Source organism: Mesoplodon mirus, assembly GCF_964341445.2.
Source record: "Mesoplodon mirus genome assembly, chromosome: 3".
Lineage (NCBI taxonomy): Eukaryota > Metazoa > Chordata > Mammalia > Artiodactyla > Ziphiidae > Mesoplodon > Mesoplodon mirus.
Genome location: NC_138978.1, coordinates 152,288,315 through 152,307,600, shown reverse-complemented (window position 1 = coordinate 152,307,600; position 19,286 = coordinate 152,288,315). Strand labels below are relative to the sequence as shown.

The 19,286-nt window shown below is 55.5% G+C and overlaps 1 protein-coding gene across 2 annotated transcripts; it reads right to left on the bottom strand.

Annotated features, from left to right (window-relative positions):
• Positions 1-256: 256 nt before the first annotated feature.
• Positions 257-18,577, bottom strand: ETNK2 (ethanolamine kinase 2). 2 transcript variants are annotated; one of them, XM_082614382.1, is made up of 8 exons: positions 18,110-18,570; positions 16,194-16,453; positions 13,094-13,216; positions 8,534-8,676; positions 7,856-7,939; positions 5,139-5,284; positions 3,379-3,452; positions 257-1,741 (listed from the first exon to the last, which is right to left on the bottom strand). In XM_082614382.1, exons 1-8 carry the CDS (start codon positions 18,365-18,367, stop codon positions 1,669-1,671), a joined length of 1,161 nt encoding a protein of 386 aa, XP_082470508.1. In that variant the 5' UTR covers positions 18,368-18,570; the 3' UTR covers positions 257-1,668. The 2 variants fall into 2 exon arrangements, with proteins under 2 accessions (XP_082470508.1, XP_082470509.1); XM_082614383.1 differs by lacking the exon at positions 13,094-13,216 and having other exon boundaries at positions 18,110-18,577.
• Positions 18,578-19,286: the final 709 nt, after the last annotated feature.

Genomic DNA, 19,286 nt, shown 5'->3' with positions numbered 1-19,286 from the left:
TTACTGGTCCATCACCTGGATAGGCCAAGTTCTTGGAATCCACCGTCCAGTTCCGTCGAAGCTGTGCCCTCTCAGGGTCAACACATTCTAGCAAGATGGTCAAAAGCAGAGGAGCTGTGAGACCACCAGCTCTGCCCAGGTCTACCCCAAATCAGGACCCCAGGCCTTGTGAGCCAGATAGATGGAGGGTGTGGTGCAAAGTGTGCAGCCCAAAGGGACCCCAGAGAGGAGGGACTGGAGCACCCTGCCACCGCCCCCCCCACCGCAGGAGAACTAGTCACACCATCTGAGTCAAATCCTACCAGTGGCACTCAGACACAGAGTGGTCCATAAATGGCCGTTTTAATGCAGAAAACCATGATAATTTACAAATGAATAATTTTTTTTTTTTCGGTACGTGGGCCTCTCACTGTTGTGGCCTCTCCCGTTGCGGAGCACAGGCTCCGGACACGGAGGCTCGGCAGCCATGGCTCACGGGCCCAGCCGCTCCGCGGCATGTGGGATCTTCCCGGACCGGGGCACGAACCCGTGTCCCCTGCATCGGCAGGCGGACTCTCAACCACTGCGCCACCAGGGAAGCCCTACAAATGAATAATTTTATAGGCCAGAGCCAGAAAGGCCTGAGAGGCTGTGAGGGCAGAAAGGAGGTGGAGGCCATTGAGAGTCGAGGCAACAGCTCCTTCAGCACCTTCACGACCGACCCCACCCAGGCTCCTGCAGGCTGGGCAAGCCCCGGCGGTCCCTGGCCCCTGCCCTTAGACTCTCACTAGTCATTCCCCAGTGTGGAGACCGTGGGTCAACTTCAGAAGGTGGACATGGAGAGACTGTTCCTTGGAAGTGAGGGCCTGGAGGGCAAGGGAGGGAACAAGGCAGGAGGCTGCTGGCTATTGTCCAGCCACCCCACTGCTGGCTCTGTCCCCTCTGGCCAAGCCACAGCATGAAGCAGAGCCAGGCTTTGGTGGCCCATTCCTTTGCCTTCCCTCCCAGCAGGCGGCAGAGGTACAGAACACAAGCCTGGAGCAGAAAGGGCACTGGAGGAGAGCACATGTCCTCAGGCTGAGGTTTGGGGAGGGGTTATTTGATTGGATGTGGTTTGGAGAAAGGGAGTAATCTCAGATGAGGCGGCTGCTGGGGGAGCCATCAAACCCAATTCTAGGCCCCACCCCCCCAAGATATGTACATCCATCTGTCAGAGTTGGCAGGATACTGGTTTGGGCTCAGCACCTCCCACATGGGGCATGCAGGGGTAGATAGGTTGGAGGCTCAGGGCCCTGGAGGTAGAAAGGAGCCCTCCCACCTTCCCCCTTCCCCAAGCCAGGAAGGTCAAAGACACATCTAAGGCAGCCCAGATGCCAGGATGGCCCGGGGCTGGGAATGCTGGCCTTTCCAGGGTGGTTGTGGTCTGAGCCCTGGCTGGCTGCAGGCACTCCCCCCGACCCAGTCTGGCAAGGTGAAGAGGACCCCCAGAGCTGGGGCCTATCAGCCCCTCCAAACATGAATGGTCACCAGAAGCATCAGTGGGGGCTGGCGACAGGGGCAGAGCCTTCTCCTGGGACACCCACCTGTCCCCTCGCCCACCTTGTCCAAAGGTGAAGACCCCAGAGCAGAATGGAGCCCTGGAGAACCGGTCTGGCCAGGCAGATGGGAGGGGAGGGATGGGAACTCTGGTCACTTTGGCATCTCCAAGGCCGACACTTGAGGCTTCACCTTGAAATACTGGTTGAATCGGATCACTGCATACCTGCCAGAAGACAGGAAAGGGAAATGGGGGTGAGAAGGGTAGCCAGGTGAGCCCTGCTGGGGGCACTCACACCATGAGGAAAGTTTCTCACCAGCTCAGCCCATCTAGGTCTGGGCAAATGGACCCTAGCCCAGGCTGGGGTTTTTTGTTTTGTTTTGTTTTCACTTCAACTATAATTTTATTTTTCTTCTTAGATTAGACTGGAGCAACCCCTCCCCAAACATATTGGTTTGTTTGTTGAGTCTTTACAGCTCAGTGTGGTCAGTACGTTCACCTTGTTGAGCAACAGATCTCCAGGACGTTTTCATTCTGTAAAACTGGACTCTTATCTCCCCCACACAGCAACTGCCCAGCCCCCAGCACCCATTATCCTACTTTCTGTTTCTATGGATTTGACTACTTTCGTTACCTTATCTAAGTGGGATCATATAGTATTTGTCTTTTTGTGACTGGCTTATTTCACTCAGTACAATGTCCTTAAGGTTCATCCGTGTTGTAGCATGTGACATAATTTCCTTCCTTTTCAAAGGAATAACATTCCCTTGTGTGTATAGACCACATTTTGTTTATCCATTCACCCATCAACGAACACTTGGGTTGCTTCCACCTCTTGGCTACTGTGAATAATGCTACTATGAATATGGTTGTGCAAATTCCATTGCACAACCAACTTGAGACCCTGCTTTCAATTCTTTTGGGTATATACCCAGCAGTGAGATTGCTGGATAATACAGTCATTCTATGTTAACTCTTTGAGGAAGCACCGTATTGTTTCCCACAGAAGTTACACCATTTCACATTCCCAACAGCAGTGCGCAAGGGTTCCCATTTCTCCACCTCCTCACCAACGCTTGTTATTTTGTTTATTCAAAAGTAGCCGTCCTAATGGGGGTGAGGCAGATGCGATTGTGGGTTGGACTTGCATTTCTCTAATTTTTGTGAACACTTTAAAGCCAGCATAGTGATTCCTTTTCAGCTGAGGGTGGGTGGGCAGGACAAAGACAAAGAGACTGGACCAGAATGGAAGACAAAATGATTCCTGGTTTTAGCGACATGTGTATCTTGCACGACACGCACGCCTAAGTAGTCAATACTCAAGTACAGTCTCGATACAGCCCCTAGTATATCACTAGGGGCCACTAAAGGAGCAGTTGGGTCTGATACCCCATGCAGGGAGGCAGCATAGTCAGCTAAACCAAGGGACCTCAGCCAGTCATCCACCCCTCTGGAACTCTGGTCCCTCTGCTATAAAATGAGGTTTGGACTCAGGGTCTTTCAGACTAATTTCCAGCCATTCCCCTCAGCACCGGGCTCTGTGGGGAAGAGCACCGGCAGAAGAGCCGGGCAGTGACGCAGACAGCAGGCTATTATAGGGAAAGAGGAACCAGGAGGCAGGGCGCAAGGGCTTCCGACTACTTCCAGAGAGGGGTTCTGGGCACACGTGCTTCCCCAGGCATCCCTGGAGCAGCGACCCGCCTCGTACAGGCTGGCTGGAATGGGGATGGTGAGCAGAGAAGAGGAATGGACCTGGACATTCTGTTTGGGGTGTCCTTTACCCCCACGTACTGGGCTCAGGGCTCTTCCTTTCCTCCACGCCCCCCACCCCCACTGACTTTCAACTTGCTCCCTGCACTCACCTGAGGAAATTAAAGTCGATGGTGGAGAACTGGCTCTGGATGAGGGCCCAGAGTGCCCAGAAGAAGTGAGACGCCTGAAAACACATCAGAGAAGATCAGTGTAGTGAGCCCCCCAAACCTGTCATGGACCCCCATAGCTGGAGGGACACAGGCACTGTAGAAGACACAGAACTAAGACACTAGCAGAGACACAGTGGGGTCTCCCCAGCACAGGTGGGGGATATTCCAGAGGTCAAGTCACTGGATGGTATTTGGGGACTCCACTCCTAGAAAAAAGGCAAGCAGAATAGGTTCTACTGCCCTCAGGCTTAAGCAGACTTTCAGCTTGTTCCCCAGCCTAAGCCAGACCTGAACTCCAGCCCTGGCCGCTCCCCTACCCAGGAGAATCTTCAAGCCCAAGGTATCCAGGACAAGAGAAATCCCTAAGGCAGAGCTCAGGCCTCGTTGCCAGTGGAGCGGGTGGCACCCCATCTGCAGTGCCCTGGCCACATGGGCATCAGAGGTCCAGTCGCTGGAAGACTTCTAAAGTGACTTCTTTCACCCCTTACCCTCTCTTCTATCACAAGGTGGGTGAGGTTAGACAGTGAGTGTAGACATGAGCCGGGCTGCTGACCAAGGGTTCAACTGCCTCCCCAGAACCCCCCCGGGGCCCAGGCCACCCTAGGCTCAATAAACTAGAGTGCCGTGGTTCCTGCTGCTCCAGCGACCCCAGGCCAGGGCCCCCACTTCTGTGGCTCTCCTGCCCCACCCCAAGTCCTGCTCACTCTAGAGTTGGCTCTATAGTACCTCCCCCCATTTGATTCCCTTTTCACGACTTAAAAGGGGCAGAGATCAATTAGCAAGTGGGAGTGGTTACTAAAAATTTAGCAAGATGAAGGCATAGGTGGAACAGTTAAGAGGAAGAACCTGAAAAAGAATCACTTGGTTGTACAGCAGAAATTAACATAACATTGTAAATCAACTATACTTCAATAAATTTTTTTAAAAAAGGAAGAACCTGATAAGAATCAGTTTTACACCAATGAGGAAAATAGAATAGGCAATTTAAAATACAGGTAATTAAAGATTTTATTTAAGTTCTCTGATATATTGTGAAATTCAGGGCAGCTGACTTGCCTTCTTGCTGACATTAGTAAGACTAGTTAGCAATCCCCTTGGTGCATTCCAGTGGAGACCTGGCATGAACCATGTCCCTTGGATAATCAGCACTCAAAATCGAGGACTGACAGCACAGTAATTTGAGAAGAAAGAGCCTGCTGGGAAAGGCTTACATAGAGTTCTGAGTGAGTCAGTGGAGACAGTCAACAAGGAGGATGAGAACTGACATTCTCTATCTTCTCCAAAGACAAAAAAAAAAAAACCCCACAAAACTTAAGGGATATATTTAACTGTGGCATGAAAGGCTAAGGTTAGACACTAGAAAGAACTTGTCCAAATGAGAGAATTGCTAAAATAGGAAGCTGGGCTCTTTCTTGGAAGTAGTTCTCTAGGAAGGAGAGAACCTGGACTTGATGGAATGGGAGGAAAGCAGGGAATAGGGTGTCAGTATTAAGAGGATGCCCAAGATGGCTCTTCCCAGAACCCCCCTCTAGGCTGGGGTTCGGGAGCATATGATGGGACTCCCCCAGGACCTCACCCCTGACCCTGGGCTCTGCTTCCTCCTCCACCACAAGGCTGTGAGAAGGTAGGAGCTGGGGGTGGGCCCTGAGTCCCTCCTCCCAGCTCTCCTTCCCCCACCCCTTCCAGTCACAAGCACTCACCAGGGCAAACTTGTTGACTTGCACATAGAGCCTCTGCACCTCCCTGGGGGTCACAGCCGTCCCCTTCTGTGCCTGCAGGTAGTAGCGTAGCCACTGCAGCTGGGTCTCCCGCGCTGGGTACCAGCAGTAATCGACCTCATTCACACCTGATGGGGAGGCAGCCGCACAGAAGTTGCTGGGAGACGGGCCCCCCTGGGGGTCTCCTCCAGCTCAGTAGGTGTTCCCTGATCCCCTCAAAACCTCCATCTCCAGTGTCCTGTGGGGCTGTGCAAAGAATGCAGCTTCTTTGACCACCAAACTCTAATGTGTGGAGGGTCGACCCCCATCCCAGCTGGGGGCAGTGCTTTCAGTGGGCTGAGCTGGAGGAAAGCACAGAGAGAGGCAGACTTGTTGAGGGGCAAGGCACAGTCCTGGAAGTGATGGGGACCCCCTAAGACAGCACCACTGTATCCCTGAGCCCTTCGCAAATCCACGGCACACTGGAGGCGCTGGGTCAAAGCCCTGAATCAGGAGCCTAGTTGTCTTAGATCTGATGCTAACCTCCAGTTAACTTCGGGCAAGCCCTTTCCTTTCACTGGCCAAAATCTCATTTGTAAAGCAAGGGCTGGACGTAATGCACCTCAAATACGGCTTCCTGAACCAGTGTTGAGCTGGTTAACCTAAAAACATCGCCTGGAGTGCTTGGCGAAAATACAGATTGCCAGGCACCCACCCATGTCCAACTCTCCAGATGATTCGGAAACACAGCCAGGCTTGGAACCCCTAAGCTACATGGCCTGGACTCCTTCTAGTCCCACCCTTCCTTGAGTCCTCAAACTGCCAGCCCAGTACGCACCAGCCACATCTTGGGCATGATGGCAGAGAGCCTAGATTCAGAGCTGGTACAGAAAGAAACAGTTTATTAAAGACAGGACTAGGACTGGGCCACCTTGTCTGGTCTCTTCCTCCCTCTTCTTTTCTTCCTATCTTTCCCAAGCTTCCCTTATAACCCTGGAGAAACACACTCAGTCTTCTGGGCCCCCAAGAGTATGGCTGGGGAAGAAGGTCCTGGCACAGATGTAGACACTAAGGCCCAGGTAGAAGAAAGCTGTTCAAGGTCACACAGCCAGTTAGAGGCTGGTTCTTAGCTCCCAGCACTGGGTCACCCTGCTCCTGAGAACACAGGAGATGCCTCTCTCCTCTACTGCCCTCCTCCTTCCCCCACGCTAGGTTCCTCCTCCTTCATTCTCAACTTGGAAGCAGGATGCAATCTGCCCCCTTGGAGAAATTCCAGCTGGACTTTGCTCCAAGCGCTGGGTGAGAAGGACTTAAAATGCTTAAAAATTATCCCTTTTGGAAAGGCCAGCGGGTCTGTCAGCTGAGCAATCACAGGCCCCGTGCCGTGCGGGTGCCAGCCTCTGCTCCAGGCCACACCCCACAGCTCAGCTGCTCTGCCCAGCTGAAGCCCCATCTGTCCCTTGGGTGCCTAGATGCAGCTAGCTGGTGGCCACCCTGGGGAGTCATACCTTCAGGTACAAGCAGTGCTTGACAGCCCTGGTCACCTGGGGTTCCAGAAGGGGCAGGATTGGCCTGTATTGGCCTGGGGAGTGCCTCAGGCTGGCCCAGGTGCCGGCTCTACAGTTGGCCTGGGCGTGCCTCACCTATCCTAAGCCATAGGGACTGGCCACATCACGCTGAGCACCCCGCACTGCTAGCCTGGGGATGTCCCTCCAGCCCCAGTGTCCACCTCCATCCACCAGTTGCCTCTTTAGCCCCATCGAATTGTTTAACAATTAAGCCCTCGAGCTGGAAAAACCTGCCCTGCTTCCTTTACACAAATGATTCTATTGTACACACCTACCTTTATGGAAGGACGGCCTACACCAGGACACACTCCAAATCCAACCTCTTTCAGGACACACCCCAAATCCAACCTCTTCCATGGCCGCTCCAGCCTCCCTCGGAGGCAGAAAAGCTACCCTGCCTGACATCAGCAGCAAATACCAACGTGGAGCTTAGTATGTGCCACACTGGTGTGTGTACCGCATATCAATACTGTGAAGTAGGCACTATTATCATCTCCATTTTACAGAGGCACAGAGAAGGTGAGTAACCTGCCCCAAGTGTCATGCAGCTAGTAAGCAATAAAGCCAGGATGTGAAGTAGGGGAGTCAAGTTGCAAAGTACACACTTTTAACTAGTTCCACCATGATTAATCTCATCAGGTCACCAGGCAAATAGCTACTTGCAGCTTGTTCTGCCCCTTATCTGCCTGCAGGGCCCCTATTTATGACTGCACGGGTTGACTGGGCATAAAGGAGCTTGGACAGGGGGTGAGTGGAGGCTGACATCAAGCTGAGCTGGGCCAGCTGGCGTGGGCTGTGTCTGCCCAGAGGAAGGAAGGGGTCTCTTTAGAATTCACATGCCAAGCTGAATGTCCTCAGGGATCCTACAGAGGGCACATTTTCCTAATTTGTACCAAAGTGCCATATAGGCTAGCAGGGGCTTGCTCTGTGTATGTGGGTCTGCCCTGCACCGCCCCCCACCCCACCCCTGCCCATGAGACCTGGAGCTTTCTCAAGGCAGGCTGTGCCTGGCCCCTCCCTCAAGCTGTGATATCTTGAGGACAGGGCTGTCCAGCCTCCATTCCCCATGCACAGAACCCCCTCCAACACTTCCCCTGGACCTGGCCCTCCATCACAAGGAGGATACGGGCCAAAGAGTAATGCCCCTCTCACCTGCAAACTCATTGAAATGGTTGCCAATGTCAAAAGCTTGGTAGTTATAGCCGGCATATTCATAGTCAATGAACCGTACATGACCTGTGAGGTAGAGGAAAGGCAGTGAGGGTTGGCCCCAGATCTGGATATAGGGCTTGGTCAAGATTTCACAGACCTCAGGAATGCACCCACTGACTCTCACTGGCCTCTGCAGCAACCCAGCCTCACCCAACTTCTCAGTGGCAACTTTCTTCTAAGTTGCTTCCTTCCATCTTTCCATCTGTCTGTCTGCCCTTTCCCCAGCTCCAGCTGTCCCTCTCACACAGCTGGGTCCTCAGACTCTCCCCAACTAAAGACATCTGTCCTCAGCATAGCTGAGGACCAGAAAATAAAGGCAAGTACTCCATGGGGGTGAAGCTATCATCAGGAACACAGGGAAGGCTCAGGGCAGCCAAGACGTCCTTGTTATCAGGGGAATGGCTCCACAAACCATGATTCTGAGCTCTTTCTTGGCAAAGAGTTTTCTAAGTAGGAATTTGTTTCTTTTTCATTTCTCTCCTACAAATTAACTTGAGACCTACACCAGAAGGTCTCACTTTGCTTGTCCAAGTACCAGCCTGAGGAGTAGACCCCAACGCCAGCTGATCAAGCAGCCTGAGCCCTGCTGCTGCCTGGCCAGGGCCGGGGAAGCTATACCTTCGGTGCTGTCGTAGATGATGTTCTTGCAGAGCAGATCATTGTGGCAAAACACCACAGGGGATTCCAACTGAGGCAGGTGCTCCTTCAGCCACGCCAGCTCCTGTTCCAGCACCTCGACCTTAGGGACATCTGCAGAAAGGCTGGACAGTGGCAAGAAAGGTGGCCGGTGGAGGGAGGGCTGATAGCAGACAGGCACATGCTTGGCCTCAAAAGCCCTGGGCTCTGGCCCCATCACTACCTCTTATTGCAGAGGGACCTTGGACAAATGGCTGACCTTTCAGACCCTCACTTTTGCCACTTCTAAAATGGCACTAACCTTTCTTGTCCTTCTGACTTCCTGTGGTTATTCTAAGAAGCTGATTAAAACATGGGCATACGGCTTCCCTGGTGGCGCAGTGGTTGAGAGTCCGCCTGCCGATGCAGGGGACACGGGTTCGTGCCCCAGACCGGGAAGATCCCACATGCCGCGGAGCGGCTGGGCCCGTGAGCCAGACAGTGCCCTGGGAGTGGCGGCAGCACTGGCACCCTCTTGAGGAGACAGACAGACGTTCCTGTGAGTCTCCCTCCTGCTCTGGTGGCTGGCGTCATGGTTGGAAAGGACTAGAGATCATCTAGACTAGCTTCCCATCGCACAGCGAGACCACTCAGGTCTACAGAAGAAAGCAAAAAAAAATTGCTTCTTGGGCCCACTCCTACAAGGTCAAGGGGATACTAGGGCCTTTCAATTGAAAAGCACTTGCTCTGTTGCGGCTCAATAACTCACCTCTTCCCCCTTGAGCTATGGGTGTGTTTCCCTGCCCTGGCCCCCTGCTTGTGTAGGAACAAAGATGCATGAAGGCCACCTGTCCCTCAGCCCACCCCATCCTGTGGCCCACGGCAGGCATTTCTGCTAAAAGTACATGTTGAGGAATGAATGAACAGGTCAGTCAATGCTGTTCTCAGAGGTCATGGGGAAGTTGGTGAGGGTGCACTGTGCTCCGAGGCTCTGAACTTTGCTCCCAGGAAGCACACAGTTCTGTGTATACTGAAAAACCAAATAGTTAGCAGAGCCCTTAAAACCCTAGCCTCCTCCCCTCCACCTATTGGTGCTTCCAGGGTTTTATCTCCATTCACATGACTCCTGTTTGCTTTCTTGTCCAGGGCAGTGAGGCTACACGCGGGAGGATGTGAATGAGACACGTCTTCTCTGACCCTCCCCCAGGATGCCCCATTGCCCCTCACCCAGCCCAGAAGCCAGAATACAGGGAAGAGTAGTCAGCGACTAAGGCATCCCCATGTTCCCCTGGAAAAGGGTGAGCAGCAGGCTCCCTCCAGGCTCTGAGAAGGTCAACGCTAAAGAGGATCTTAGGTCTCCCGTCTAACCCCACGCGGAATCTGAGGCGCAGGGGAGGGCAGAGACTTCCTCCCGCCTCCAGATGCGTCTCACACAGCTGGACACCCTACTCCCTCACCTAAGGAAAGCGGTCCTCAGCCTATCCAAGGATCCAAGATCAAGCTGAGCCTCTGAACTGAGGGGGCCTCAGTGCCCCTCAGGGGCTCTGCACAGGCCACTCTGAGTCTAGGGGGTCTATTAGGGGTGGGATGGGGGAGGCCTCCCCTCACCCTCACTGGAATTTATCTGTGTTGACAGGTCTGCATAAGATACATTTTAATCTGGGCTTTTCTTAAGAAGCTATCTTTTCCTTTAAGATTCTTTTTCCCCCCCTTGGACTGAGACCATCCAAAGATAAGAATTAGGAGGCTTCCTTTGGTTTGCCCAGGTCTTAGCCTGAAAAACATGTCTTTGACATCCAAGATGCCTGCTGCCCAGGCCCTGACCTCTGTCTGACCCCTACCCTACCCACCCCAAGGCCACACAGCTGGTTACTGTGGGAACAGTCCAGGCCTTCTACCTCCCTGCGCAGCCCTGCTTCCCTCCCCTGAGCGCTTGAAATGTCACCAGCTTTGCTACCTTCAGCCCTGACATCACTCGACTCTCTCAAGGCTGTGGGGATGGCAGAATAGTACCCATCACTGCATCACAGAAACTTCCACATCCCAGGCAGAACAGCTCTGTCCCTCAGAGGAGTAGGAGGGGGTGAAGGGGCTGGGGGCCCTCCTCAGGGAAGCCTGGGGGTTCCCCTGAAGGGACTGCTGCCTGGAAAGTGTCCACTCGGCCTTCAGGATCTGGGCGGGGGAGCGGGAGGAAGTACCTTCTCCCCACAGGGAAAGGACTTGCTAAGTGTTCAAACTTACTGACTCATCACCTCTGCCCTCATACCAATCAGCCCATCCGAAGCTCCTCTTCATGCCCCTTAAGCAGTTATCAACCCCACCTTCCCCAGCCACGCTGGGTTCCTCCATGTCCCACCCAACACCGAGACTATCAAATCTGTTTCCACAAGATCTGACTCATCCCCCTATTCTCCATCCCTCCATGAAGCTTCCCTAGGGCAATGTTCCTCAGAGCATGGTTCCTTGATCACCTGCCTCAGAATCACCTGGGGAGCCAGTCAAAATGCAGATCCCTAAGGTCTAATGCAAGATCTCCCAATCAATCTCCAGGGTTAGGCTCGGAATCTGTACTTAACAAAGCACCCAGGGGAATCTCATGCTCCAATTTGGGAACCCTGAATTACAAGACTCCCCCAGCTGGCCTCCCTGCCTCGAAGCCCCCAACTCCCACCCAAATCTGTCATTTACAATGAACCCCTAGCTCCAACACCTTCACATTGACTCTCCAGTGCCTGATAAATTAATCTGGGCTCCTTAACCTGGCACTGAAGGCCCCTCACAGTCTAGCTCCAACTCACCTCTGCAGCCCCATCTCCCACGACCCATCCCCAATCCCTCCTGAAGATCTGCTCCAGCCAGGCCCTCATCTACTCAGCATCCACAAGCAAGCTGTGCTCATGCTGTCTCCTCCAGCCGGAGGCTTCCCTTTTCATCTCTGCCATACTACCTCTGCCAAGAAGACTTTCCCTGGTGCCCCCACCCCTGCATACATCACACACACTGCATAGCTAGGTCCTACTTACACAGATGGAAGGACTGACTAAATCAGGGTTATTAGGCAACGACTGGAGCTCAAGTGCTTCACCCCATCTGAGTGATGGCTCATCGCTGCCCTGCTTGCGGCAGGTTAGACAGTTTAGGGCAGGCATCATCCCCTCAAGAGGCTCAATTTAAGCAAATTGATTTGCCTTAGGTCAAAGGTGAGACAAGAGAAAAGGAAGTTGGCCAGCTCTTCCTCAGGGCACACTCTCCTCCCAACAAGGTCACGTCCCCCGAGGTTACACAGTGACAGTACAGTCAAAAGAAGCTGCAGTAACAAGGGTCATGCCCGAGCATCAGGCCTGGACTCTAGTCCTTGATTTGCCACGGTTCAGTAGAACCTTGGGCAAGTCCCATCTTTCCTCTGGGCCTCCGTTTTTCCATCTGTCAAACAAAAGTGGTGGGCTGGATGATCAGAGGGTCTTGCTCTCCATGTGCTGTTCTAGTCCTAAGGGGGAAAGCAGTCCTTGTCCCAGAGCCATTTGACATAGAAGGTCTGAACATAGGCCGTCCTAGACAAGTAGTCCCAAAGCGGTGCTTAATAATCTCTGAGAGGGAGGATCTAGATAAAGTCATGTGTGCATGCATGTGACAGAGACACACGATCGCGATGGTTAATTATTACCATCTTAGAGGGAGAAGGCGATACCCTTCCTCCAAACCTCTTCTGTGCCCTGCTCCCACGAACATTTGGAGAAGAGTGATGTTCAGCCCCAGTGGGGATCATGGAGGGATCAGAGACCCACTATGGCCTTTTTTGGGGGGGCAGGGATGATGACCTCAATCTTTTCTCCATGCCACCATCCTTTTCTCAGCACTCAAGGCTATGCTGGGGAGTCAGGCATCTGAAGGCCAGAGGACTCTCAGGGTGCTGGTGAGAGCATAAGGATAGGTCCAGGGAACTGCGTCTTACCTGGGAAAAGGCAATGTCAGGATGGGTAGAGTGCGCCCCTCCCCGGGAAGAGCGGTGAGAAAGCAGCGAGCTGTCAGTTTGAACAAGGTGAGGAACTGGGGCCCCAGAGCCATGTGGGGACACGAGGTGCCCAGGCAAGTAGCAGGAATCTTAAAGTCCGAGGGCTTGTCAGCTGATGAGCTGAGTTCTTCTGACTGACTCTGAACTCAGCTCCACCCCATTTTCAAGAAGGCCGGTCCCTCCCTTCTCATTGCTCAGAAGCCAGCTCAGGTAGAAAGGGCCCTGTGTGGAAACAGAAGCCCTGCCTCTGACTAGTCCTGTGACACTGGGCAAAGCTTACTCTGAGTTCAGTATCCTTCAATTGAAATGGGGAGATGCTGACCCTAGTCCCCGCCACAACCAGAAAACGGAAGGAGAAATAAGCACATAGGTACAAAACTGCAGAAACAAGTTCCTGAGATTTCGTCAATCAGCCCAACTCTGCTTGGAGACAGAGGCTCAAGAATCAGGACTGAAGCCACTAAACCTTCTGTCGGGGCGGGCTGGGGAAGGGAGGTCATATTAAGGCAGCAGAGACAGCGGTAGCCTTGAACCCTCTCAGATCTTTGTACCTGGGGTTGATCTCGTTCTTCACAAGGGTGAAGTAATTGTGCATCTTGTGCCAGAGGATGGGCTTGGGCAGGCTGCTGTTGGCGTGGATGGTGTGAATCTTTGCCATTTCTAAGGCAATTAGCCTACAGCAGAAAACAGGAAGAGTAGAGTATGAGTGTGGGACAGGCCCTCCCCAGCTCAGCCACTCCTGAGCATAAAGAAATGGCCCTACAAGGTCCACTGGGGCCAAGTGTAGGACTATTACAAATCTCTTAGGAGCTCTTGGTCCTGCAGAAGCAAGGTCTCAGCAGAAGGCGTGAAAATGAGATAAGGCCTTCAGCTCAGCAGCTCCCCTTCCAGAACCAGAGCCGGGGGAGCTTCAGGGACTGAAAGGGCAAAGCAGTGGGCCGTTGGCCACAGGTCAGTGACCCTGCCCCACCCCAAGGTTGAGTGCCTACAGCAACCCCTGAGGACAGAGGGGTCACCTGGGGAGGGGGGCGGGACCCCTCCCACCCCCCCACCCCCGCCCCGCCCCCTTGGACTCAGACCCACGCCCTCAGGGGGAGGTAAACGCAGGGCACCAAGGAATCAGGGGGTGGTAATGCCACGCAGGGAAGAAACGCTTGTCTCTTATCAGCCTGGTCAAGGTGGGGAGGGAAGCAGCCTGGCCCAGGGCAGCCCCTTCCTCTGCGGCAGGGAGTTGATGCTGGCGGCTGGGTGCCAAGGACGCAAAACAAACCAGCGTTCTATTTTCAAGTTCTCCTGTGGACATTATCCAAGGTCCCGGGAGAGAAGGAGGGGGCGGTGGGGAGAGGAGAAAGCAGAGCTGGGGAAGGTTGCTGGGAGAGGGCGGGGGTGGATACAGGACTGACCGGGCAGAGAGGGAAGGCCTTGATAAGGACCCCAGCGTCTGAGGCCCTGTGTCCCAGCTGGGCTCCCCCAGTCCTCTGCCTGCTCTCCCTTCTGGAGCCCCACCCCCCACTCAGCTGCCAAGCCTCCAGCATTCAAGCTTCCTTCGCCTCTGCCTGTTGCTCGAATAATAATCACTGGGAAAGACAACAAAGGCATTGGCTGTCTGAAACCTTGTTACCCAGCTGTTCCAGGGACACCCCCTCCCCTGGCCAGGTCCTTGGAAGGGACAGCCATCGCCCAACAGGATAGCAGGGCAGACTAGGGGCTCCTCCAGAAGCCCCCAAGGCTCCCACCTCCTAAAGGGTGGAGGGGGCAGGGGGCGTGGCAGCGACCGAGTGGGTGAGAGATGAAGGCTGTGCTTTCAGAGGCGAGAGGCCCTGGGGCAGGAGGGAGCCCGCCAGGGCTTGGGCAAGGCAGGGGAGCAGCCCCTGACACCCGGGGTTCCCCTACCCAAAGGAAGATTCCGAAAAGAGCCTAAACAGAGTGTTTCCTTGAATATCAATAGGGCTGTTGTCTGGAATAGCAATGAAAGTAACCTCAACAGTCAGCGTTTTTATGCTGCAAAGCCTCGGCAGGAGGCGGAGGTCGGGAGGTGAGGTTCAGGGGAAGCTGGGGAGGTGGCTCCTGAGGCCTCGTCCTCCCCGCCTTTCCCTCAGAGATCCACCTTCATCCCAGAAGGATAATGGTCTATCCTGGGAAAATCATCAAGGAAGGGTCTACCTCCCATACTTATCCCAATTTCTGGCTCTCCCCCAGATGTAAAGTTCTTCTTATTATCAAACCTAAATCCATCTTCAATCTTCCCGACAATGGTAATTGTTTCCATGAAAGACTGAGTGTCAGCATCAGATTCCCAGAGGTGGCGGGAGACTGGGAGTGGTGCGGACCTGACAATATCTGAGCTTTTTTGCACAAGACTGAGGGAGAGCTGGGAGGGGTACTGTGGGAGAAGTCAGGACAGAGTTCCCCCGGCCCCGCTCTGACCTCACATCTCTAGCTGGGTGCATTCTGAACTACCACCTGGAGCCTAAGACCCTCGCACAGGGCTGCATGTCCCACCCCCACCCCAGATACACACACCTACAGCTACAACATACAACTCCACCTGAATATCCTGAGGCTCAACCAGCCCGAGAGGCAGTGCTCTCAGATTTCCTTCTTCTAGGTCCCTAGAGGGCCTGCTAGGGGTTCACTGCAAATAGGGCCAGGCGCACTAGCTTGAGGTCAGCTGGGTAGCAGGTGACAGCTAAGAAGCTTCGTGGTCTACTCCCTGCGCGGGCTTTCCTGTTTCCCTTCAAGATTTGAAAGGCCCCTTCCCCTTAGGTGGGACAGGACAGATCCCAAGGGTCTCAAGCAGACCCCCATGCTGTTGTTCCCGGTGTCAGGGGTAAATTTCGGTTTGCCTCAAGCCTCACTACAGTCTGAGGGCCCTGCACATGGGCGTGGCATTGTGGGGAGGAAGAAGGATCCTGCCTGACATCCCTGCTCAGCATGGTCAGAGGAGAGCATAATATGGGCTCTTCTTTGGTTCTCCCCCTTCCAGACCCCCAGCAGTGGCATCCACAGGGCTTAAAGGTTAAGTCCAGTTCCTGGGTCCTACACATCCAGGCGTTTAATAGGAGCAGCTCCCTGGGGGCCATGGGTCCTCGTGAGCCTCTGGAAGGAAGCCTCAGTGGTTCCCCAAACCTGGGCTCCTACCTTGTCAGGAAGCCCAGAAGGAGCTCAGGCTGGGGTGGGGAGGCATCTCTCTGGGTTGGCACAACCACACTCACCCTGGATAAGGCCCATTTTCCAGGAATGCCTGAGCCCTCGGCAGGAGGGGAGGCACAGGAAACCCTGAGCACTCTGGGGATTTCACTTACAAGGCTCCGATATGTTTCCAGGTCAGACTTGGGATGGGTGGAGGACTGAGGCATGGGCCAGGAAGCAGATGCCCCTTTGGTCCCATGTTCACCAAAATTCTCACTTGCCTCCCCAAGAACACATCCTTTTAGCAGACCCCACCGAAAATCTACACAAAACTATAGCTCCTCTCTGCAGAGCAAGGCACATAAACACACACACATTTTTCATGCCATTTCAGGGAGTTCACAGATCTTAAGAGTCTCTTTCATGGATGCCACTCCACCAGGGAAGCTGGCCAACGATTTCAAAGCCCAAGGCCTGTGGAATCATGGAGGTGAATGATACACTGGGCACCCTCCTCACCTGAAGAGCCGGGGCTCACGGATGTGCTCTGGCCCCAGGGCCATGCCCCTCATGTACTCGTAGCACAGCCCATTCTGGAAGGTGCAGTAGAGTTTGGGGGCACAGCCATGTGCTCGCAGCAGCTGGAAGTTCCTGACCTCATTCTCCCGGTCCACCAGCAGCTCCGTCCGCTCCCCGTACACCCGGACCAGCACACAGTCCTGCATGTCTTCCTCCACGTAGCAGGCCACCAGCTTGTTGGTAATGCCATCAGTGAAGCGCTGGCATGGGGGAGAGGGCAGCGCAGGGATGTGTGGGGCAGGGACTCTGCTCTTGCCCCGTGGTGACCCAGCTCCAGCACAGGGTGCTCGTTTGAATGCTGAGCACAATCACACAGAACCCCCGTCCTTTAGCCCTCTCACTTACTAAAGAGCTCAGCACCGCTCCGAACCCTCCACCCTCTCCCAATGCTTGAGGTAGACCAGAGAGTTCAAGCAAAAAATGGCAGCTTGGGTTCAGCCCAGGCATGCTTCTCCTGGGTCTGCCTCTAGTGGATGGGATTTGTCGGTGGAGGAATTTTCACACCACTTACCCCTCCCCCCCACTTTTCACTCTCCCATCAGGCCCTGAAAGAAAACTCCATGGACCAGGATGCGGCAGAGAGAGGGGAGTCACCTAGGATGGGTACAGCCTGACCCAACTTGCCTCTCACCACCTGCCAGGCAGAGGGCTCCTTGCTGTCCCTCTTGCCCCATGCAGCGGCAGAGGTACAGGAGGGTACTGAGGTTGGCACCCACCCCAGGGCCAGGTGGTCAGAGCTCCTTAGGGCCAGAAGAGTCAGAGACAGTAGATCCTGGGCAGGTTCTCTGGGTAGGGCGACAAGGTGGAATGAACCATGGAATTTATGGGGCACAGTGAAAGAGCTGCAAGGGGCCTTAGGGACATTCGAAGTAATAAAAGGTGGGGAAACTGAGGCCCAGAGAGGGGAGGGACTGGAAGACAGCATATTAGGCCAGTGCTGGAATTAATCTCAGGCCTGCTTGATGCCCTGACGGTTTCACACCAAAGTTGTCTTTTATTTTGAAAATGTTACCCACTCACCCCTCCCCCAAAAGGGGTCTGTCAACCTTCACACATGGTCCTGAACCTCACCTTTCCCCACCCAGAAGGCCCACCAGCATGGAGTCCCTACCACTCCAGCACAAGCTGCAGGTGCCCACTCAGGGCAGCATCCTCCACAGGCAGCTCCCAGAGGGAATGGGACAGCTGAAGACTCTTTACAGAGGAGGCAGGTCTGCTGGGAAGTCGGCCTGAGGCTCCTCAGGGGGAGCCTCTGCCCACGTCTGTGTCCCTGCCAATGTGCCCAGCAGAGCGAGGAGGTGCCCTGTGTAGGGGGAGCTGAGGCAGAGCTAGGGGCGATGGTGAGGCTTTCCACGCAGCTCAGGGCTCGGGGCTAGCTGGAATTCCTCAGGGTGGCTCCTGGGACCAGCAGTAACAGCTCGGAGCCCGGAGGCTTTGCTCCCACTATGGGGTGTGTGAGTGTGGGGGGTGCCCTTAAAAGTTCCTGCCTCCGCAGGTTTCAGAGCCGGATGGCTACTTGCTTCTGGGCAGCGAGGGGCACCGGCGCACAGCGACAGGGGGGTGGGGCCCGCACGCACAACGTGCTGACAGTGGGCAGGTGGATCTCCCGCGTGCCCGAGAGCCCCAGGAGGAGGGGTGTGTGTGGAGGGCCGAGGGAGGCGGGAGCCTAGCTTTGCTTAGGGACCAAAATAGATGGAGAAAGAAATACATACGCAAACCACCATTTCAACCCTCTTCTGGGCAGCAGCCGCGCACCCCTGGGACCGACACCCGGAAGGATGCACGAACACACGTCCACGCATCCCTGTTCCAGCCCCGGCGGGGCCCCATCCCCTGCCCCGCGCCCGCTCTGCTACCTTGGTCCGAACTTGCTGGGGCTTCCAATGCGGCCGCAGCTCCCGGATGAGGCGCAGGGCTCCGGGGAGGATGTCGTCCTGGTCCACGGATATGCCGAAGCACGGGACGGCGGCGGCCCTCGGGGGGCCCGGCGGTTCCCGGCAGCCCGCGCCGGCCGCAGCCTTCTCCTCCATGCCCCATGAGCACTGCGGGCAAGGCGCCTGCCTCCTCAGGTAAAAGGGCGAGCACGGCAGGGGAGCCGAAGGGGGTACAGCCATTCCCTGCAGCCCCACCCCCTCGGAGCCGCCGCGCGGACGCTAGCCCCCGCGGGGGGGCCCGGCGCGGGAGTGGGAGTGGTAGAGGAGGGGCCAGGGGAAGTCCATGACTCAGGAGCCAGCGGCCCGCTTCAATCGCCGCCTCGCAGCCGGGCGCCCGAAGCCGAAGCCGACCCGGGAACGCCGGGGCCCGCCGCGATTGTGACATCACGGGCCGCGGGGCGGGGGCCGCGGGAACGCTCCCACCCCACCCCGCCCCGGCCCGGCCCGCTGGCCGGGGTAGGGGGTGCGCTGCCTGCCACGGCGGGCGGCTGCGGCCACAGTTACCTGGAGAGCCTGGCGGGGTGACGCCCCCGGAGAGGCCGTGACGCAGGGGGCGGGGGCGGGGCCGGGGCGGGCCCGCCCCCACCCGGGTGGGCCCGCCCGGGTCTCAGGCCCGGTAGACCCCGGTTCACTCTCCCCGCTTCCGTGGCAGCGAAGTGGCCTCCTCCTTCCCACCTCGGCTGGGGCCGCTCTCCCTGTGTAACCTGGGGCAGGGCTGGGGGAAGCGTCTTCCCGTCCCCCACTGCGTCCTGGAGTGTGTAGATTCCGCTGCTCCCAAGAGGTCAGCTTAGGCTAGACCACCTGTCCCCCAGCTTCCTGCCCCCAATCCCTGGACTCCTGGAAGAGGCTCAGTGGGAAAAGGCCTTTTCCGATGGCGAGGGGACTTTGGGGGATGCATTTTGGGGGTGGGTGTGCCAATGGGGACCTCACTAGCCACCTGGCCGTGTGGAAGAGCTCTCACTGCACCACCCAGAAAAGTGCCTATTTCCCCAGGTTGACCCTTTCACCTATTCAGGAACCTCTCAACCACAAGCTTCCTGTCCTGATTGCTGTCCAGAATCCAGCTCTGACCAGTGGAACTTCTGCGATGATGGACATG

Coding starts and splice junctions, on each gene's coding strand:
- ETNK2 (XM_082614382.1), bottom strand. CDS start 18,367: ATGGCTGTACCCCCTTCGGCTCCCCTGCCGTGCTCGCCCTTTTACCTG. Junction 5,285..7,855: donor CCATTTCAATGAGTTTGCAG/GTGAGAGGGGCA, acceptor CCTCCCCATCAG/GTGTGAATGAGGTCGATTAC. Junction 3,453..5,138: donor AAGTCAACAAGTTTGCCCTG/GTGAGTGCTTGT, acceptor ATGTGTTTTCAG/GCGTCTCACTTCTTCTGGGC.